We start from the raw sequence: 22,863 nt of genomic DNA, 5'->3' as shown, positions 1-22,863 counted from the left end.
TAGTCCACCTTTGTTCCCCATGCTTCTTGTAGTGTAAGCATCTGACCTCACTAATTCCAGCGAAGATTCCAGTGTTGAAAGCTGCACATTTCAACTGCGACTCAGAAAACCAGCCTCTTCACAACAGAAAAGTTGCTCTAGAGGGCCTTTCTAGAGCAAGGCTCTGGCATGCACCTGTGCAGAGCCTCGCCCAGGTGCGGATGTGGCCACGCCCTCATGCAATTTGGACTACAAGGAGTTTGCTGCTACAGGGTGACCCTCGAGCTTGGTTTGTGCTTATGATGTGACCGTAATATATTTTTGGAGAGGAGGGAGGGGACTTGACCACAGAAGGTAATAAACTGTGTGTAGCTGAAGACCGCCCGGAGGCCCGTCACATGTCTCCAATCCCTGAGGAGGGTGCCCTGATAGCTGAAGCCAGACCCTCCCGTTTCAGATTCAACCCAACCCAGGTGGGTTTGTCAGATAGACTTCCGCCGGGCCCCAGGCCTGGGTGCCTGCCCGCCGCGCACGACCCCCGGGCTCGAGGAGGGCGAGAAGCCCACGTTGTGTCGGGCGCACTTCTCCAGCTGGTGCACGTGGCAGGAAACAGAGGTGTAGCCGCCGGAGCCTGCCAGGCAGCGGGGCAATGAGGGGCCGCGGCTCTCGGGCGCCCCCTGGTGGCGCGGGCTGGGGTCGCGGGCAGCACGCTCGGACCCGTCGGCGCTGGCGGCAAGGAAACGCAGGACCACGAGGTTGAGGAAGGCGCCAATGACTGTGAGCCCCAGGAGGATATAGTGGAAGCTGAAGGCCACGTACGGGGGCTTCCTCTGCAGCGCCACGAAGTCGCCGAAGCCGATGGTGGTGAGGGTGATGAAGCAGTAGTAGTAGGCGTGGAAGAAGGTCCAGCCCTCGAAGTGCGCGAAGGCGACGGCCCCGAAGGCCAGGGTGGTGGCGCACGCCAGCAGCCCGGCCACCACCAGGTTCTCTGTGGACACGCGCGGCCGCCGCAGGCCCAGGCAGCGTTTGGCCGCCAGCAGGTGGCACCGCACCAGCGCGTTCAGCCGCTCGCCCAGGCTCTGGAAGGTGACCAGCGTCAGGGGGATGCCCAGGAGCGCGTAGAACATGTAGAAGACCTTGCCAGAGTCCGTGCCCGGCGCAGCGTGGCCGTACCCTGAGCAGGGAGAGCAGAGGGGAGGGCTGGTGAGCTCAGCTCCAGCTGACTACAGTCCCTCCCCACCCCCGGGGCTGGCAGCGCACCTGCAAATACTAGTCCTAACCAGGTCATTCCCCAGCTCTAAAACGTGGCGTGGTTATTCATCTTCACCTCAAACCGCAGACAACCAAAGTGTCCCTCGACTGGGGAATGGATAAACAACCTGTGGGGCATCCAGACACTGGAATTCTTTTCAGCAAACTGAATGAACTCCTGTAACCTTGCGGCCACCAAGGATGGATCTCAGATGTCTCCAGCTGAGCGGAGGAAGACAAACTCGAAAGCCTACAGACCGCATGGTTCCATGTAAATGACAATCTGGAAGTGGCAAAACTGTGGCGACAGAGAACAGATCTGTGGTTGGTTGCCAGTAGCTGGGGTTGGGGGTGGGCTTAACTACAGAAGGCATGGAAGAATTTTGGGGGTTGATGGCAATGTTCTGTCTTGGTCGTGCCTGCAGTTACACGACAGGTATTCATTCATTTGTCAGAACTCACAGGCGTGTACACAGGAAAACGGTGAGTTCTACTGTATGTAAATTATGCCTTGAGGAAAAAACGAAGCAAAACTTTCCACACTTTCCAGCTACACCCCAAGCTGTTCCCCAACCAGCATGTCCCCTCCACATGCCTTTTCTCCTGCCTTTTCCCCTGGACTACCTCCCCCAGTTTCTGCCTCCCCCTCCACTGCTCAGCCTACCCTCACTTAAACACCTTTTGGTTCTGATTGTCTGGTGTGGCAATTCTTCACGGGGTCCCCTCAACTACTGTAGGGAATTTAAACATGACTGAGCATCCTTGAGTCCTGGAACACGGTGCTATGGCAGGGGAATGAATGGGCATCTCATTGTGTGTCTTTTCCTGGAAAGAGGAGTAGTCACTTTCATGGTACTCTCAAAGGAGCCCGTACCCCAGGAACAGTCAGGTGGATCTTCCTAAAAAGAATATGCCTCCTCTAACAGATTGGCCCTACCTGCCAAAAAGTACAAAATACAAATCCTTTGACCAAGGTAGTTCCACAGTGAGGAAGTTAGCCCTTCAGTATACACACATGCGTAAAAATATGCGTGCATGTGGGTCATCATTGCAGCATTGTCAGTCATAGTGAAAATGACAAACACTGTAAGTGTCCATCGAAAGGGACCTGGTTAAATAAACTACAGTGCCATCCAAACCATGGGATCCTACACAGTAGCAGTTCTCAATCGAGAGTGGTTTTGCCCTTAAGGGGACATTTGGCAACATCTGGAGACATTCTGGCTGTCACAAATGAGGGTGGGGAGTGGGGACGGCTCTGTGAGACTGGCATCTAGAAAGGAGAGGCCAGGGACACTGCTAAACATCTTGCAGCACACAGGACAGTCCCCACTGCCCCAAATGTCAGTAGTTCCAAGGCTGAGAAACCCTGCAAACAAGATGACGCAGCTCCTTAGAGACTGACATAAAAACATCGCCAACATATATTGAGCAAAAAAAGCAAGAGACAAAACTGTGTGTATAATGTCTACACAATACGTGGTGTGTTTTAAAGGAATATATAGGCAAAGAATATATCTAGAAGGACACACACAAAACTGGTAACTGTATTTAACCCAAGAAGAATTTATGGACTGAGAGACAGGGTGGGAGGGAGACTTCCTTTTCATTCCATGCCCCTTTGTACCCTGTGAAGTGTGTACTGTGTGCATATATAACTTATTCAAAATCTCAGCACTACAAACATTTAAAGGCCTGTGGCTCCATTTCCGCATTTCTGTTGCATAGCCCTATCGCGTTGCCTCTCTGTTATTTGGGGAGAAAGGGGGTCTGCTCATCACTCGGCTTTGAGATCTCTGAGGGTAGGGACGATGGTGGTCACCTCTCTATAGTCCCCATCACCAGGGTCCTGCACCAAGCCTGGCATAGACTAGAAGCTCAATGAAAGTTTCTTGAATCAAGCCAAGTTGAAGGGGGCGCTAGTGAGAAAGAGAGGAGCCTTTTTAGGAATAAGAGGCTTCCAGCTGTTTGGGGCTGTGCCAAGTTTTGGCAGAGAGTGAAATGAAGAAGAATAATAATAACGATGACAAGAACTAATCCATGTAGGTACTGTGCATGGATATCAGGTTTAACCCTCCCAATGACTAGATGACATGTTATTGTTCCCATTTTATAGATAAGAAAATTAGATTAAAAGGGACAAAACTGCCCAAAGGCCCCGGGCCTGAGCTATTGCTTCAGTGCCTCTCTCCCATCCAAGCAAAGCCCAAATTCCTGGGCCCTGGCACCTGGCTCTCTGAAAGGCTGGCTTAGCAGACTGGACCACAGTAGGTGGTGGTGCCCCCAAGTGGCCAGAAAAGGCAAAATTCCTCTTGTTTCCACTTAAGTCTCTTACCTCGGCCTCCCAGGTGTACCTCAGAGGTGAAGAACCGGGATAAGAGGCCAAACCCACCTGGTAAGCCTCCAAAGAATGTGGAAAAAGGCAGAGAGAACAGGTTGATGGCATCTCAAACCAATGGGCACGGTAACTGGGAGGGTCTCAGGCTTTACCAAGATAGGGAAGCAAGGGTGTCCATGTGGACAGGAGGGAGAAAAGAGCTGAATAAGAGCTGGGGCCATGTTGGCAAATAATGAATTACTACTACTAATGAATAGTGCCTACTTGGTCTCAGGCACTGTGCCAAGCATGTTACATGCTTGACCTCACTGAAACCTGGCAACCACTCAATGAGGTAGGAACAATTGCATTTTGCCTTTGGGGAAACCAGGGCTCGAACAGATAAAATCAATTGCCAGAGAAGGCAGGTGGCAATAGAGACGAGACCAGAACTCCAGTCTCTGTAATTGCAGAACTCATGCTTTTAACTCCACTGCAAAACCCACAGCTCACATTCACTTGCAAGAGCATTATTGGAGAAACTTTCTCCAAGGCATTGGCTTTGAGGCTGGTGGTCCAAGCCCTAGGTGGGGCGCCTGGACGCTCACAGCTGGAGCCTGGGGAGTGGCTGACACCAAGCTTAGAGCCCTGCAGAGCCCGCTTCTCTCCTTCCTGTTCCCCCAGACTTAGGCTCAGCAGGTACCCGCCAGATGGTAGTCATGGCAACAGCTGGTGTTCCAGATGCTGCAGAGGAACTGCTCTGCATCCCTGAGGGCAAGGTCCCGAGCCTGTGGTTATTCATCATTCCTTTAACAAGTATTGATTGAGCATCTATTGCACCCTAGGCACTGGTCATACAGCGGTGACTAAGACAAACTAGGTCCCCATTCTCATGGGGTAACAATATCAATTGTTAATGGGGGGGGGAAACAACTGTAATAATCAAAAATCGATCTTTGTAGTGCTCTGTATGTGTCATGTTTTAGCACAGGCCCTGTGCTAAAACTTTCTACATAGTTGGCCTCCTGGAGGGTGAGATACCACAACCCTAAGATAAGGCAGATTAGCCACACTGTTTTACAGAGGAAAAAACTATGGCTCAGAGAGGTTGAGCAACTTGTCTAAGGTCACACAGCAAGTGTGATGCAACCAGGCAAGGAACAGCAACTCCAGCCACTTGGATCCCAGCCAGCCCCTCTTCGTCTGTCTCCAGGCCCCTGGGATGTTTTCTGAGCACTCCCGGCTCAGCCTCTTGGCAAACTCGATTTACTGATTCCTCTGGTCCCTGCCTGCGTTGGCTGACAGCTCCATTCAGCAGAGCGAGCTGAAGGAGACTAGGGAGGCTCGGTGAGCGGAAATGACCTGTCCGAAGTAGCTCAGCTGGGCGGGGGCAGAGGTGGGACCGAAACGCAGAGGCACCCCGGGCGGCTGGGGCTGGAGCGGGCGCGGAGGGAGGCTCCGGGCGGCTCACCGATGGTAGTGATGACGGTGATGGCGAAGTAGAAGGAGCCAGCGAACTTCCACTGGCGGCGGCGCGGTGGGGCTCGGCGTAGCGCCAGGCGCTCCAGCTCGCGGTAGTCCTCGGCCGAGAAGCCGAACTTCCTCCGCAGCGCGCCCCGCTTCTGGACCAGCAGCCGCTGGCGGCCGCTCTCCGCCTCGGACTAGAGCGCGTCGAAGACGGCAGCGCCCACCAGCAGGTAGCACAGGGTGCACAGGACCAGCCCGGCCGCGCACACGCTCGGCCTCCGCATGGCGCCCTGGCCCCGGTACCCGCCCGGCCCCAACCTGCTCCGTGCCCGGACCGCGCGCTCCGCCCCCTCCAGCCCCGGCGCCCCACGAGGCAGGGGTGTGACGGGCGGGGTGGGGCGGCTGCGGTGCACCTGGAGGCTGGGATCGCCACCGTGGGGGCCCAGAGAACCGCTCCCCTGTCCGCCTCCCAAGCGCCTGCCCGGGGTTCATGTGTCCGGAAACAGTGACATCTGAAGCAAAGGCCCAAACCCTGAGCATGCAGAAGTCCTGTTCCCACCACTAACTCATGCTGTGACCTTGTGCCAGTCATTGTCCTTCCTCACTCCATCCCTCCCTCCCTCCTTTCCCCTTCCTCCCCCTTCCTTCCCTCCCTCCCTTTCCTTTCTTTCTCTCTCCTTCCTTCCTTCCCTCCCTCCTTCTTCCTCCCTTCTTTTCCTTCTTCCCTCCCTCCCTTCTTTCCTCCCTTCCTCCCTCCCTCCTTTCCTTTTCTTCCCTTCTCTTCCTTCTCCCCTTCCCTTCCTTCTCCCCTCTCCTCCCCTCCCCTTCCCTTCCCTCAATCCTCGACAAATATTTACCAAGCACCTACTGGTGCAAACATTCCTGTTGTAAACAAAGGTGATAACCTAGTAAGGAGGGCCGGCTAACAAACAAACAAACAGTTACTTTAAGACAAGAGTGATAGAGAAGGAAAGAGATCATTTCTTAGGAAGGTGAACCCAGCACCTAAGGTGGTGGGGAAATCGCTGAGGAGTGACTGGGGGAGAGAATCCAGGCAGCAAGTGCAACTTTCTGCTTAAAAGCAGAACTGGGCATGGCTTGGCGTGGCAGCCAGAACAGCAGGGAAGCCAGTGTTGCTGGAGCCCAGAGAATTGGGGTGCAGATACTTTGGGGGAGCAGAAGGAAGACAAAGAGGCAACTTCACACAGTGTCTTTCTTACAAGCCCTTATGTGGGTGTATTGAAAGCCATGGAAAGGCTGTATTACAAACACAGGTGCACACATACACACACACGCAACAACAGTGATCCGATTCATATTTTTTAAAGAGTCTCTGGCTGTCATGGGGAAAAGGGATGGTGGCTAAGATTGGAGGCCAGTTCGAAGGCTAGTGTATCCAAATGTGTGAAGATGGAGAGAAATGAGGGGATCTGGAATGTTCTGGGGAAGTGGAGCTGGGCACACAGCTGGCCACGTGCCAGTTTCTACACTTAGCGGAGTCTATGTGACCAAGCCTTAGCTCATGGAACATGGGCAGAAATGACGTGTGCACTTCCAGGCCTGGCCCATAAAACCCTGTGCACCTGTGCTCCATCTCTTTCCCCCACCAGCAGACTGAATGCAGAGACCCGAAGTCTTTAGAAGAGAGGGAGCCACAAGGTGGGAAAAACCTGGGGCTGAATGACACATTGCAGGGTCACCCCCATCCCCAATCAGGAGCCCTGGTTTTGAGCTTCTATTAAGTTGCTGACATATGCTAAGCCCCTGAGGACTGCAGCTCCCCAGGTCATGATCCTTGCAGACTAGGCCCTCCAAGTCCCAGAGGAGGCTGTACTTCCATATAGAAGCCTCTAGAAAGGAAGTCCTGCCAACACCTCGATTTGAGCCAAGTGAGACCTGTGTAGCCCTCCACCCTACAGAACTAGAAGATAATACATTTGTGTTACGTTTGTAATAGCTTATTGCAGCAGCAACAGGGAACTCATACAGTGGGGTGGGTGTGAGGATTAAATGAGTCAATAGATGTGGAGCCAGAGAGCTGACCTTGGCCCTGAGGATTTGTCTAGAAGTGTGAGCCGCTGTTACAGATACCACAAGTGAGCAGAGGCCCGGCCTGTAGGGCTGTCTGACCCGGTGCCTGCCTGACTCAGTTCCCAGGCAGAATGGGGCCCCAGCGCCTGGTAGAGAGGGTCTTGGCCCCCCTCTTCTGCCGAGAAGCAGGATGAATCTCAGTGGCCCAGAAGCAGTGTTGGTGCCACTACCTCAGCCTGATTTTTAGCAACAGCATCAGCTGAGTTTGATATTCCGACTTCTGTTCAGACTTCAGAGGAGCAGAAACCTGGGCTAACGTCTTAGAGTTGGGGTGACTGGGACACCGAGGACTTACAGCCCAAGAAGAGCCTGAGAAGAACCTGTGGAGACAGGGGGATGCAGGCAGCGGCTGTTCTTAGCAGAAGGGCACGGCCCACTCAGGGGAAAGTTAATGAGGACCTGGTGTGGACACAGCTGGAGTCAATAAGACCTGGCTTTGAAGTCCAGCTCCTCCGCTCGCTCACTATCACGAGAACAGCATGAGGAAAACTGCCCTCATGATTCAATCACATCCCACCAAGTCCTTCCTTCAACACGCAGGGATTACAATTCGGATGCCATTTGGGTGGGGACACACAGCCAAACCCTATTACTGGGTGTCCAGAAACAGAACACTTGTACTTTTCTGTGCTTCAGTTTTCCCATCTGAGAAATGGGGGTAGTAATGACACTCACCCCATAGGACCACGTTGAGGATTATAGAAGCCGTTTTGTGCTACTATCCAAGTGCCCCTTATCCAGTAGCTGCTTCTCCTCCCTCTTTACAACTGTCTGTGTGCAGATGTCAAGCACTCTTTTTCCAGAAGCAGGGGCAGGGCTAAACTCTGCCCGTGCTAGGCATAGTCACAGACATCACTCATGGGACCCTCACCTTACAGCCCGGGACACAGAGGCACACAGAAGATACTTAAGCTGCCAAGTCCTCCCAGCCAGGCTGTGGCTGAGCCAGGATTGAAGTCAGGGCTGTCTGGCTCCCCAGGTCATGATCCTCGTCAGGCCAGATGCTGCTGGCTTTATCCCCCTCTCATTGCCTCTGTGGTCCTCACTTTCCTTGTCTCCGTGCTGAGGCTGAGGATCTGTGGCTGGCTGTGCTCCCCCACTGTTGTGAGGGTCCCATGATGGGCAGCTGAGAGGCGCTTGGTCAGGTGTGCCCGCTGGGGGCGGGTGTTACTGGGGCCACGGGGGAGCTGGCTGGCCCCGTCAGGCAGGTGACTCTGCCCTGTGCTTGGCATTTTTGGTTCAGTGGCTCTATTTTAAGCCAGAGGAGGTTAGACTTTGTGTATGTGTGTTTCTCAGGTTGGAAAGCCATCAGCTGAGCAATCACCAAAAACAGCAACACCCGAGGCACCTCCCCCTTCAACTTACCCCCTCTGCCTCCTCCCCTCCTTCCTCCTGTGCAGACCTGAGGGAACCCAGTGATTTTCCTCTGTCCCATCGTGCCAGAGAAACACCCGCGTCCCTCAACGGGGTCTTGGATTTCCTTCTTTCAGAGCTCCAAGGTTGTCAGCTTTGAGGACGACAAAAAAGGTAATCCCAGTCCCAGGCTGGGCGCTGGGCATGCTTCTAAATACTTGGAAGTCTAGATCATTCTGAAGCCTTTGTGAGCCAGGCAGGCCGTTCCTGTCTCAGGGATAGGAAACTGCGGGGCAGGAGAGAGAGAGGACTCACCTAAGGCCATACAGGGTAGGGCAGTGGCAAGAAAGAACATGGGTGTCAGAGTTAGCCAGTCCTTGGTTCTGTCTTGGGCAAGCGACTTCACCTCTCTGAGCCTCAGTTTCCTCGTGTGACCTGGGGCTAGGAATGTCTGCCTGACAGTATTCCCGCGAGGATTAAATGTAGTGTGTGAAGAACTGCTCAGCACAGATTATGCCCAGCAAATGCTAGTGCTGCCCTCCACCCAATTAACTTCTTTGCCCTTTTCCACACTGCCTGTTCCTCAGGGCTACTGGGATCTTCAGAGATTGATTTTTTATAGTTAGACTATAGCCTAGTAATTTTCCAGAAAGCCAGAGGACCGGGCAGATTCCCTAATAAGATCTCTCTCCTGTCTCTCTCCTAAAAGAATGGACTATTTTAACGTCAAGGGACAGTAGGTGCCAGCTCCTTAGAGGTGGCAGTTGTGGCCTTTCGGTAGCCTGATTATCATTGAGGGATCTGGGTTACAAGAAATTAAACGCTGTCTCTTGGTAATTTAAACAACGTTACTGGTAGGAATTTGGGGTCTCTCATAATTTTCTGGGCGTTGAAAGACAAACCATGTGATTTGGGGGACCCAGAGAGCTGAAACCTTGAGTAGAAAAACACCAGAAAAACACCATAGCCACACCCAGTGGGGGCACCATTGCTCCCAGGCCGGTGAACATATTATTTGGGGGACAAATGACAACTGTCTGAACAAGATCCTGCCTCTGATGGGTCTCAGGCAAGGCTACTCAGAGGAGTCCCTACACGTGTTTGTGACCATTTAGTTGGAGCCATTGAGAGTTTGTTTTTCAGCCTTGTACGGATCCATATATTTGAGTTAATGGAGTTATTAAAGCCCTTACTCTGGGCCAGGTGTGGTGGCTCATGCCTATAATTCCAGCACTTTGGGAGGCTGAGGTGGGCAGATCACTTGAACCCAGGAGTTCGAGACCAGCCTGGGTCACATGATGAAACCTTGTCTCTATAAAAAATACAAAAAAAATTAGCCTGGCATGGTGGTGCATGCCTGTAGTCCCAGCTACTTGGGAGGCTGAGGTGGGAGGATCACTTGAGCCTGGGCAGGTTGAGGCTGCAGTGAGCCGTGATCATGTCACTGGAGCCTGGGGAGGCTGATGCATCAGCCACTGCACCTCAGCCTGGGTGACAGAGTGAGTCCCGGTCCCAAAAACACAAAAAAAACCCTTTACTGTGGTTTGTTTTAGATTTGAACATCTAAGTGATAGGAGTATGGAGGTTTGCTAAGCCATTCTCTCTACTTTCATGTATATTTGAGAATTTTCACAATAAAACACTTTTTAAAAGAACCTTTTCTCTCTGTCCATCCCACCCTATTTTTTCCCCTGCTGTTTATTTGGTCTGAGTGGGAGGTTACTCTGAGAGTTACAGTAAATAAGAACATTGACTGAGTAGCTAGTATGATCCAAGCACAAAGCAGTTCTCACTTCATTCAATCCCTAGAACAACAGTGGGCACTGTTAATTCCACCCTGTAGATGAGGACACTGAGGCTCAGAAGGATGCAGTGGTTTTTTTCAAAGTCACAATTCCAAGGAGAGGGGGAGCCAGCTGCTGAGCATTTATTCTTGATGGCAGCCCTTCCCTGCCGGTGAGGAGCTTAGCACGGTGCTGTTACAGGTGGCAGCTGTTGCCATATGGCAATTTGAGCCCAGCTGCTACTCACAGAGGCTTGTTCCTGCCAAGGACCACCCCTCCCTTTCCCAGTCAGCATAATATATTGGAATCAAGAGACGTCTGAATCAAAGGGGGCAGGACTTGTGTTTCAGAAGACATGGGCTAGAGAGAGTCAAGACAAAGAAATAAAGAGCCTGCCCAGGCACAGTGGCTCATGCCTGTAATCCCAGCACTTTTGGAGGCCGAGGCAGGCAGATGACTAGGTCAAGAGATCAAGACCATCCTGGCTAACGTGGTGAAACCCCGTCTCTACTAAATATACAAAAATTAGCTGGGCGTGATGGTGCATGCCTGTAGTCTCAGCTACTTGGGAGGCTGAGATAGGAGAATCACTTGAACCCAAGAGGCGGAGGTTGCAGTGAGCCAAGATCGCACCACTGTATTCCACCCTGGCGACAGAGCAAGACTTTATCTTTAAAAAAAGAAAGAAAAGAGCCTAAGACGTGAAGAAATACATGTGCTAACGTTAGTGTAACACAGAGCTTCCCTGTCCAATGCCTTAACTATAATCATATGTGGCCATCTATAGTTAATTAATTAAAACTGAATTAAATTGAAATTTTAAGCCAGATGCCATGGTGTGTGCCTATTGTCCTAGCTACTTGCAAGTCTGAGGCGGGAGGATTGCTTGATTCAAATACAGGCTGTCTGGTTTCAGAAAGTTGCCCTTAACATTGATTCATAATCTTCGCTTTATATAGGCTGAGGAGGCTTTTGAGGGAAGGAAAGCTGGTATAATATCCTGAAGAAAGGCCTGCAGGGGCTGGGCACAGTGGTTCATGCCTGTAATTCCTCCCAAAGTGCTGGGATTGGAGTCGTGAGCCACTGTCCCCAGGCAATTTTGGTTTCTTTAAAGTGGGGCAAGGACCTGCAGACACTTGTATAGCAACTGGAATGCAGAATCCCTCAAAATTCTTGTGGTTACTTTTTTTCCAGGTATTTTTAGTTGTTTCTTCCACACCTAATTTAACAGTATTCTTTTTAGCAACCAGTCTTTTCTGAGTTTTCATAAAAACAAATCTCTTCCTTTTGCACTCATATTTCATCAGTTTATGGAATATCTAATTCAGTTACATTGTTACAATATTAAGTGTGCCTGGTGCAAACTGATTTGGGAACAGACTCAGAAGACTCTTAGCAAGCATGACCCATAGCAAAGAGCCAAAGGGAAGAGGCAAAGGGAAAGCCTAGAGAATGGCTTACTAGCCGTAAGCATTTAGTATGCCTGCGGCAGTAGCGTTGCATTCAGAGAGCATGGAGAGCACTGATTAGCCTGGCAAGCTGGTTAAACAGATTGGTAGAGAGAACTTCTTTGTGTACTAACTCTGGAAAAGACTCTATAGTGTGGAATTGTCTCTGGAAGACATGTGCCTAGCTGGAGACTACATTTCCCAGCATCCCTTGCATCTAGGCATGACCATGTGACTAGTCTCCACCAATGGAATATGAGCAGGAGTGGTGAGTGTCACTTCCAGGCAGGGCCTTTAGGAAGCAGGTGAGCTTCTCCATCCTTGTCTCCAGTCTAGATGCAGAGAACCCCAAAGCCCTGCCAGATGGCAAAGCTGCAACATAGAAGTCACCCAGATCACCATATGAAGGAAATCTGCCCTCCAACCAAGAACACCTGCCTTGCAATATTAGGTAAGAGATAAATTGCTATTGTGTTAAGCCACTGGATCTTGGGGGCTGTTCACTATAGCAGCTAGCATTACCCTATTTAATACACTTCCCATATAGGGCTGTCATGAGGATTAAGGCAAAGGACACACGTGTAATAGACTCTTAATGGGACTTTTCCTGTTGTGTCAGATTTACAGCTAAAGCCCCAAAGCCAAGGATGGACAAGAGGTGTCAAATACCATATTATGCCTGCAGGACCTCTCTCTCTCTCTCTTTTTTTTTTTTTCTTTTTGGACACAGGGTCTCACTCTGTCACCCAGGCTGGAGTGCAGTTGTGCAATCTCGGCTCACTGCAACCTCTGCCTCCTGGACTCAAGCTATCCTCCCACCTCAGCCTCCTAAGTAGCTGGGACTACAGGCACGCACCACCACTCCTGGCTGATTTTCATATTTTGGTAGAGACAGGGTTTTGCCATGTTGCCCAGGCTGGTCTCGAACTCCTAAGTTCAAGCAATCCAACCACCTCAGCCTCCCAAAGTGCTGGAATTACAGGCATGAACCACTGTGCCCAGCCCCTGCAGGACTTTCTTCAGGACATTATACCAGCTTTCCTTCTCTGAAAAGTCCCCTCAGCCTACATAAAGCAGAAGATTATGAATAAATGTTAAGGGCAACTTTCTGGAACCAGACAGCCTGTATTTGAATCCTGTGTCCAAAACTTACTAGCTGTGTGATCTTGGAAAAGTTACCTCACCTGTCTGGGCCTTAGTGGATGTAAGATGCCATTAATAATAATACCTACCTCATAGCCTTGTAAGGTGCACATAGTTAGGCTACTTAACCATTAAATAACAAACATTCTTGAGGTGAAGGGTCAAGCTTGATTCAGGGGAAGTGTTAAATATTATATGATTTGATGTTGAAACTGGACAGAAAGTCATGGGCAAAAAGGAAAGATTTCATTGAATGTATTGGAAGGCAATGGTTGAAGAAAAACTAAATTCATTTAGGTGGGTCCCTCATTACGTTCAGATTATTCAATAAACCAGTTACACATGTGAAATATTTAGATCAGCTTGGGGCACACTGAAATCCTCAATACATCTTAACCCTTATTATTATTCAAACTTGCGGCAGGTCAGAAACCAAATCCTCTCTAAGTTTTATTACTCTTGAGTGATAATACAAATGAATATTTTGGGAGTTGGAGAAAGCAATGATTCTCATACTTTTGAGTTTTCATAATACTTCGAAAAAAAATTTTTTTTGAGACAGGGTCTTGCTCTGTCACCCAGGCTGGAGTGCAGTGCACGATCTCAGCTCACTGTAACCTCCACCTCCCAGGCTCAAGTGGTCTCATGCGTCAGCCTCCTGAGTAACTGGGATTACAGGTGCCTGCCACCATGCCTGGCTAATTTTTTTTTTGTATTTTTAGTAGAGTCGGGGTTTCGCCATGTTGACCAGGCTAGTCTCCAACTCCTGGCCTCAAGTGATCTGCCTGCCTCAGCCTCCCAAAGTGCTGGGATTACAGGCATGAGCCACCATGCCCAGCCAATACTTCAAAATATTTATGAATCTAAATAAGAATGCCAACTCCACTGCAAAGTAAGAACATTGGGAAAAAATCTGCAAGTGCTATTTCTAATCACCTTCATTTTATAAAGGAATGAACTTTATAACCCCTGGAATTAGGAAGGTCATAATCTCCAAGTAAAGGGCAGTCCTTCAGACAAAATCCATTTAACTGAAGAGAATTCACTAGGTTGCCCTTATTTTTAGTGCAGTTTACTGGCCCATGTTTGGAGACTCCAAGTATAAATTACCATAAAGTGTATAAGCATTCAGAGCTATTATCCCTCATGATAGTCCTACAAAAGGGGGATTGTCCTAGTCTATTCAGGTTGCTATAACAAAAATACCTTAGGCTGGGTAATTTATAAGCAATAGAAATTTATTTCTCACAGTTCTGGAGGCTGGGAAGTCCAAAATCAAGGTTCCAGCAGATTCAGTATCTGGTGAGTGCCCGTTTCTCCTGGAGGTCACCTTCTATGTATCCTCACATAGGCGAAGGGCAAAGGGCTAACAAGCTCCCTCAAGCCTCTTTTATAAGGGCATTAATCTCATTCCCCACCTCCACAAAAAGGCCCCATCTTTTAATACCATCACCTTGGGGATTCTGTTTCAACATATGAATTTTGCAGGGATGTGAACATTCAGACCACAGCAGGGAATGTAGTCTATGAGGATATAGAGGTGCCAAAGATTAGGTGACTTGCTCAGGGTCACCCAGGTGGGCTGAGGTCTGGTCCCAGCATCTCAATGCTCTGGGAAAAAACAAGTATTTTCCTCCAGGGGTGATTATGTGTTGGAGGGATCTCTGTTCCATGTGGTCTTCCGGGGATCCAGTCTCCTTTCTTGTGATCCTCCATGCTCTAAAATGAGATTCCTTTCCTGGAGACAACAGACCCCCAAGGGATCTATGGATGGAATTCAGAAATCCATGAACTTGAAAGAGAAAATAATTGCACCCTTATTAACATTAACTTCTGACATTTAACATTTATTTCCATTATGAATACAGACAACAAAGTGGTATTAGCAGTACCTATTTGTTGGCAATAGAAATCATAGATATTTTCATATCACATTGACGTTATTGCAGATAGTTTGAAATACTGTTTATACCATCACAACATTGAAATTATGGTAATTAGACTAGATATTATTGTTTCATGTGTTAATAAGGAAGCACTATATCGCATACTTTTTACATTTTGATTACTACATTTTAATAATTTGTTGCCTTGGTAATTCCATGTTTTTTATTTTATGCCTATAAAAGTATTAACTGAGAAGGATAGCATAGACTTTACCAGCTGCTCAAGGGTCCTAGGTTCATAAAGAAAAGTTAGGAATCATGTTCTAGAGCCTTAGAGTCTTCTATTGGATCCTCTGCATGTGACCAGAAGATGAAGGCAGAGATCGAGTCTGGAAGATTGTAATGATTCAGGTCTAGAGTCACATCCCACAGCCAGACCTCAGGCACCCGGCTGGGAGGTGTGTTTTTTTTCTGGGTGCTCAGGAGGAGAGAGAAAACAGTTTAGAGAATAACCAGCCGGACTCTGCCCCATTATCATGTCACTTGCAATGACTCAAATTAGAAAGATGCTGGGACCTCTTGTCTAGCATCCTCTAATTTCTGCAGGTAGTGGGAGGGAGAGAGGTGCTGGGCACCAGGTGCCCATCTTCCTTATTTTATTTGCAGATGCAACAAGTCTGTGTTGCATAGAGACAGTTCTAAGGGTGCTTGAGATTGAGTTTCTCAGATTTTCCTTTTGCTCTTCCAATGTACTGGCTGTTTTGTGTCCCCAAGAACTTACAATTTATTGGGGGCTGGTGAAATTAGGACAAAATGTACAGCGTTGAAAATAGAATTATAGCTTGCATGTATACAGAGCTTTAGAGTTTGTCAAGTGCTTTAATAAGCCTGTGCTCATCTGGTCCTCATTACAGCCCTCAACGAGACAGGGCATTTTCATATTCAGAGTTGGAAACTAAGCTCAGAAGGAGAAATGGATGCTCAAGGTCACAAACTAGAGGCAGACTCAGGGCTACAGTGGTCTCAATCCCTGTTCAATAGGCATGTATGAAATACCTGCTATGTCCCAGGTTCTGTACTAGGGTCCAGGGACACAAAGATGATGAACCAGAAATCCACTCAGCTTCTAGGGAGAATGCCAATAGAAAAGCCAAGAATAGATAGGTAATTATATTACCACATATAATTATATTTGTCAATACTTTAATTGAAGAGATAAGAACACAAGTCAAATTAGTTTAATAAGAGGAATTTATTGGTTCACATAATAAAAAAATTTAGGAATGTATGGCTTTAGGCATGGTTGGATCCAGCTTCTCAAACCATATTGCCTGAAATGTGTTTCTCTTATTCTCTGGGGTATGTGTGGCTTCATTTTTCAGACAGGGTCTCATCTTATGGTGGCAAAGATAGCCCCATTGATTCTAGGCTTACCTTTTACTAGTTTGGCAACGTGAGTCAAAAAATGGTACCTCTTTCCTGATTGTTCCAAAAACAGTCTTAAGGCTGACTCTCATTGGCCTGAATGGGGTCATATGACTATCACTGAACTAATCACTATAATTTTGATTGACCAGGCCTGGTCACATATTGGGCTCTGCATCTGAGGGGTTTTAATCAGCCTCCTTTGAACCATATGGACTGATGTGGAAGGCCTCCCAAGGGAAAATTGGGGGACTGTCCCCCAAAGAAAAGGGAAAATATGCTGGGGAGGTAAAACCAACAGAGGCCCCCTGTGGCAATGGTGGTGATAGTACTGGCCACTATGGGAACAGAAGGAGGAGACAGTCCAGGCTGGAAGTTTGGGAATGTAAGGCAGGAGACAGCACCAGGCACAGGGAACGGCATGTATAAAGACCTAGTGATGAAGAAACCATAACACTTGGGAAACTGTGTATAGATGACAAGTGGGATGGGAGGGACTACAGTGAGGTTGCAAGACCAGCTAGAAAGCCAACTGATAAGACACTGGGGTGGTCTGGGATAGGGTTGGTGCTAAATTGCAAAAATGGCTGTACTTATTTATTTCTTATATCCCTACCTCATTACAAAGGGAAATCTGTTTCTCTGCTCCTTGAATCTGGGCAGGTCTTATAACTTTCTTTGGCCAGTTCCAGGCCTAGACCTCAAAAGAGAACTTGCAAACTTTCCCTCTGTCTCCTGGAACTCCACCCGGTCATTCTGTAAATGAGCCAGTGCCATTCTGCTGGCTGGTAAGAGACACATCAGTAGAGCTGAGCCATTCCACCTAAGTCCCTGTGATGTGAGAGAGCCCAGCTAAGGAAGGCAAAGCTGCTACTCACCCAACAGCTGGCTGCAGATATATGAGTTGGCCCAGGTGAGACCAGAAGAACCACCCTGCTGAGCCCATACCAAATTGCCAACTTCAGAACTGTGAGCTAAATAATTGTTTTAATCCACTAAGTTTTGGGGTAGTTTGTTTTTATGCAGTAATAAAGAACTGATAGAGGGGATGTTTGTAGGAATAAAATGTATGATAGGGGAGGCAATATTCAAGAGCTTTTCAAAGAAAAATAACCAGATCTTGATGACCATCTGGATGTGGAGGGTAATGGAGAGAGAGGGTTGGGCAAGTGCTAGGAGAATACAGAAGAAAGGGGAACATGTTCAAGGGGAAGATGGCTCATTCATTCATGCATTCCATAAATATCTATTGTGTACCTTTCTATGTCAAGCAGAATGCTGGAAGCTGGTGACACAGTGGTAAAGAGAACAGATGCAGCTCCTGCCCCCATTGAATCTGGGTTTGAGCAGGTGGAGTTTGAGAATCTAGTGGACATCTAGATGGAGCCATCCAATAGGAGTGGATGGCTTCTTATCCATTACTTTATCTGCTGCCTCCTCCCTGATCATCTCCCACTTCTATCTTTCTGTTCCTGGTCATGTGTCCTTAAGTAAGTCTGTTCTCTCATCTGGTCTCACTTTGCCCATTTATGACAATAGCATTGAGGAGATGAGAACTCCATGAAGTCCTGAGCCTCCATGAGGATAGGAATGTGCCTATGCCTTGCCCTGAAGACTCAGATGGAGAGGCTGGGTCTGTATTTATGATTGGTAAATCCAGGATGAGCTACTTGTGTCTGGTCAATTGGAAGTAGCAGGATAGCAGACAAACTGAGGGAAGGGGCTGAGATCCTCTCAGAAGTGGTAGCCCGGCCACAGAGCCAGTTGTCACATGAGAACAGGTATGATTTATAGTGTAATGAGTGGACTTCTAAGCCTGAAAAATCAATGGCATAAATCACCAAGACAATCCAGAGCTAGAAGGAGACATGGGGAGGACTGGCAAAGATGGATACCCTCTTTATTTAGAGTAGAAGATGGTAGCAGAATCAGGGTTATTCCCCAAAATGCCTTTTGCCTTGTGGTGAGCCGAGATCGCGCCATTGCACTCCAGCCTGGGTAACAAGAGTGAAACTCCGTCTCAAAAAAAGAAAAAAAAAATGCCTTTTACCCTTCCATCTTGCTTAGTCGTCCTGGATTTCAGTGAGATTAGCCCTACCCCTAGCTCCAGGCTGGGACTGGATGATCCTAGAGATTCTGTTCTGAAGTAGTACTACCGCTCTGCCCCCTGCTAGGGGTAGGTTGGGCAGCATTTGTAGTAGAGTGAGAGAAGCCTGTTATCAAGGTGCCTGGAGGGTGCTATTGGCACTTAGTTGGGGTTGGGGAGACCGGGGATAGTAATGTTCTGTGATGTACAAGATAATACAGCAAAATAAAGAATTGTCTCACCAAAGATGCCAGTCACACCGGTGTTGAAAAACACTTCTCACTCAGAGCACCCTCCCCTCCCTGGCCCTAATAATTGGGTCAGGAAAACCAGGCTCAAACCAGTCAGTACTTGTCAAACCCCTGGCCCCAGGGACTGATTTGAGCAGGAGGCTTAGGACCTGAGCTAGGAATTTGGGAATCCTTTGTCTCCTGCTCCTCCTGGAGGCTATGGTGTGAAGAGCTGAGGCTGGAACTGTGCATAACACAGGAGCCAGCCTGAAATTATTGCCGACACACAGAGGAGAAAAGAGCTGAAAGACTTGCAGGGAAATAGCCCTGATCAAACCATTCCTGAAGTTCACTCTACTGCTGGACTCCATTAACATTGTAGGCCATTGCACCCAGTAGGTAACTTTTTAACCCTCAGAACAAAACAAAACATTGAGGGCAGTTCATCTCCTACAGTTCAAACTAGTTTGGGTTGTGTTTCCTGTTATTTGCTATGAAGCACCCTATCAAATTCAGAGACTAGGGCTGGAAGAGTATGAAGCTTGACTGAGACCATATGGGGCTGGAGCCATGGGGCCACTCTGTGGCATGTTCCAGGAGACTGGGGAAGGTTTGAGTCTGGTCCAGAATGGTAGAGGCCATTGCTAGGCTGAATCTTTGCGTTCTCTCTGGTCCTCCAAAGGCCAGAGCCCATATTCCAGCTGGGGACATGGCTAGTTTCTAAACTAGGATAGGATTTTTTTTTTTTTTTTGAGATGGAGTCTTGTTCTTGTTGCCTAGGCTGGAGTGCAGTGGTGCAATCTCAGCTCACCACAACCTCCACCTCCTGGGTTCAAGCAATTCTCCTGTCTCAGCCTCCCGAGTAGCTGGGATCACAGGCATGTGCCACCACGCCCAGCTAATTATATACTTTTAGTAGAGACAGGGTTTCTCCATGTTGGCCAGTCTGGTCTTGAACTCCCAACCTCAGGTGATCTGCCCACCTCAGCCTCCCAAAGTGCTGGGATTACAGGTGTGAGCCACTGCTCCCAGCCTAGGATGGGATAATTTTTTAAATCCCTGGGCTGGGAGACAGGAGGCCTGGTTCACAAATGGACTCTGCCCCAGACTTGCTAAATGATCACAGGAAAAACACTATCCTACACGGGCCCCACTGTGGCCCACCTATACATGGTAGAGGAGTGGGCAAGAGAAACAAGAAACATCCTCTAAGTGCTTTGCTGAGGGCCCATTAACCTCAGGAAACAGAGCCCTGAAGATGTTGTGAGTCTTCTTCTCTCTCAGGGCCATGGAACCTTCCCCTTACCTCCTCTCCTACTGCCAAGCTTGATCCCCAGGGCTCTGAGCCACACAGTCCCTATATCCTGCATTTGCACCCTTCTTTACCTGCACAGTGTGAGTGTTCACCTAGAGCCAGGAAAGCAGCACAGGTACCTATCAATGAAGGAGTGGGTGTCTGTGCTGTCTCCAGACCCCAGGGCAATGACATTTCAGAGCCAGGCCTTGTGTTCAAGGGACTCAGGCAAGTAGTTAAGATAATAATAATAATAATGTTATTGCTTGAAGATATAGTAGCAGAGTGGAATATTCTCCACTTTCCAGCTCCTTCCTAGGGCTTGGTGCATATGGATATCTCCTTCCAGAAGCCTGGTCAATACTAAGGTATGATGAGAAAGCTGGGGGGGTTGGAATAAGGAGGAAAAAAGGGGCAAACTCTCTTAGTGGTGGAACTTACTGAAGTTAAGCTTCGAGTCTGTATTGGTCAGGACCCTTGGTCGCAAGTGACAGAATCCCAACTCTGTTAGTGCGGGTAAAAGGTTGAGCTGCTGTCACAAAGATGCCCAGCAGTGCTGTGACTTAAGGAAGACAAAAGTTTACTTCTTTTTCAACTGAGCTGCCAAGTGGTCAAGGCAGCTATGATCCAGGGGGCCACTCAGAGACCCAGGTTTCTTCATCGTGCGCTCCATCATTCCTTGGGACAGTGGTTTCCAGGGTGGACCCTGGACCAGCAGCATCAGCAGAGCCTGGGAACTTGTTAGAAATGTCAGTCCTCCAGCCCCATCCTGGGCCTAGGGAATCAGAAACTCTAGGTGTGGGGCCCAGCCGTCTGTCTCTTTACAGGCCCTCTGAGTGCTTCTTCAAGTTTGAGAATCACCCTCCTAGGATACTATTCCTGTCTGCACAGTGGAAGCTGGGGCACAGAGGGTTGCAGTTAGTGGAAGTGGGAAAGAACTCATGAAGGAAGCACACGAACTTGTAAGGCTCAGGTAAGGTGCCACTTCCCTTCATATTTTATTGGCAAGGATTGAGTCACATGGCCATATCTAGCTGCAAAGGAGACTGGGAAATGTAATCTAGGCATGTGCTCAGATAGAAGACAAATCATCTGAGAAGCAGAAAGAGGCAGTGGAAAGCTCTGTGAACTTAGCATTTAGGTCACTGGGACAGTATAAAATTTGGGATCATTTGTTTCAACTAAAAGAACCATGACTATCTGTCCTATGGTAAAATTCCTATATCAGAGAAAGAAGACTCATAGATGGTAGTTTATCCACCTCTTGTCTCACACAGACATTTAGCATTTCTTTATTGTGAAATATTTAAGACATTGTGGCAAAGACAGATAGATTTTTGTGATAGCACATGAAATGTAGATAGACTACATTTCCCAGCCTCCCTTGCAGTTGGGTATGACCATGTGACTGAGTTCTAACCAATGAGACAAGAGCAGAAGTTCTGTGTGCAACTTCTTGGCTCAGGCTCGCCATGAATTAATTGTCTGGGCTTCCTCACTGACCTGTTCAGGTCTTACTGGAGGCAGATGATTGGGAGAAGGAGACAGAAAGGAGGAACCCCAGACAAAGGAGCCCGAGTCCCTGGATCACCATGTGGGGGAGCCCACCAAGCAGAAGCACCCATTGGGAATGTTATGTGACACAAATAGACTTAGTGCTTTGGCTAGTAAGCATTTTGGCAGTGACATTCCAATGGCACTGGTGGTAATGGAAGCAAATGCAGGTGATTAAGGGGTACATTGTCTGTAGAGAATTTTAAAACAGTAATGAAACTAAAAGTCTATCTGCATTTTATTATCACCACATGCCAGCAATTCTAAATGTTGCCAGTGTTAAAATATTCCTTCTCACCAGGGAGAAAACTCCCACTGTCACAGGCGTTTGAACCAGAGAACTCCACCTTGAATAAGGGCTGGGTAAAATGAGGCTGAGACCTGCTGGGCTTCATTCCCAGATGGTTAAGACATTCTAAGTCACAGGATGAGATAGGAGGTCAGCACAAGATATAGATCATAAAGACCTTGCTGATAAAACAGGTTGCAGTAAAGAAGCCAGCTAAAATCCACCAAACCCAAAACCAAAATGGCCAGGAGAGTGACAGCTGGTCGTCTTCACTGCTACACTCCCACCAGTGCCATGACAGTTTACAAATGCCATGGCAACCTCAGGAAGTTACCCTATATGGCCTAAAAAGGGGAGGCATGAATAGTCCACCCCTTGTTTAGCATATAATCAAGAAATAACCATAAAAATAGGCAACCAGCAGCCCTCGGGGCGCTCTGTCTGCGGAGCAGCCATTCTCTATTCCTTTACTTTCTTGATAAACTCACTTTCACTTTATGGACTCGCCCTGAGCGCTTTCTTGCGCAAGCTCCAAGAACCCTCTCTTGGGGTCTGGATCGGGACTGCCTTACTGTAACACCATCACCTCCCCTGGTCCCTTGCTATGCCACTGGATTTGGGGTTAATTTATTACTGGGAGCTGGTTTACCCTAGCTAATAAAGACAAACATAAAGGTATAAATAGCAATGACGAACATCCATATGTGCACCATATTTTTTAAGGAAAAAAAAATTACAAATATGACTGTTGACATGAACATTTAAAATAAATTTAGATTTCTTCTGGTGACTGTAGACTGATACTTAAGCAATCTGCCTGACGTGGGGAAAAGATTCAGGGGGACTTTGCATTCCACAGATGCCACATCAGCCATCTGGAGTAAGCAATGAGGCAAAGAGGATGCCACCAGGTTCCCAAACCTTGGGTTTTAGTCAGGTGGGTACAGAGCAGGGGTCAAGAGAAGAAGGCAGGGGAGTAGGACTCCAGTGAGATGTCTCAGAGACTGAGAGAGGCAGGAAGTAGTGGACATGGAGGGCGTGTCCTTGAGGTGAGTGGCAGTGAGGGGTTTGAGCCGGTAGAGGGAGTCAAGTCAATCACCTGTGTCTGACCCCTGCTGGCTTCAGGGCAGAAGAGAAGCTGCTAAAGAGGTTCATGTTAGGTTATTGGCCATCCAACAGAGACTGGATGAAAAGACTTGGCCCGTTCCAGCACCGTGGCTCACGCCTGTAATCCCAGCAGTTTGGGAGGCTGAGGCAGGTGGATCG

At 48.5% G+C, this 22,863-nt stretch overlaps 1 protein-coding gene and 1 long non-coding RNA gene across 2 annotated transcripts in view; one reads left to right on the top strand and one right to left on the bottom strand.

Annotated features, from left to right (window-relative positions):
- Positions 1-461: 461 nt before the first annotated feature.
- Positions 462-5,298, bottom strand: KCNK15 (potassium two pore domain channel subfamily K member 15). Its single transcript, XM_012467254.2, is given in 2 exon segments — positions 462-1,153; positions 5,019-5,298. Coding segments are annotated over 2 exon segments (972 nt in total).
- LOC135276972 (uncharacterized) overlaps positions 4,985-22,863 on the top strand; it is a 35,954-nt gene continuing 18,075 nt past the window's right edge. The window contains exons 1-3 of the long non-coding RNA XR_010344549.1: positions 4,985-5,244; positions 12,027-12,141; positions 20,063-20,122. This is a non-coding gene — a long non-coding RNA (uncharacterized LOC135276972). The remainder of the gene's footprint in view (positions 5,245-12,026; positions 12,142-20,062; positions 20,123-22,863) is intronic.

Source organism: Aotus nancymaae, unplaced genomic scaffold (genome assembly GCF_030222135.1).
Source record: "Aotus nancymaae isolate 86718 unplaced genomic scaffold, 86718_ANA_hifiasm-v0.15.2.pri h1tg000029l, whole genome shotgun sequence".
NCBI lineage: Eukaryota > Metazoa > Chordata > Mammalia > Primates > Aotidae > Aotus > Aotus nancymaae.
The sequence above is the reverse complement of the archived record's forward strand: the minus strand, read 5'-3'. Positions and strand labels throughout refer to the sequence as shown.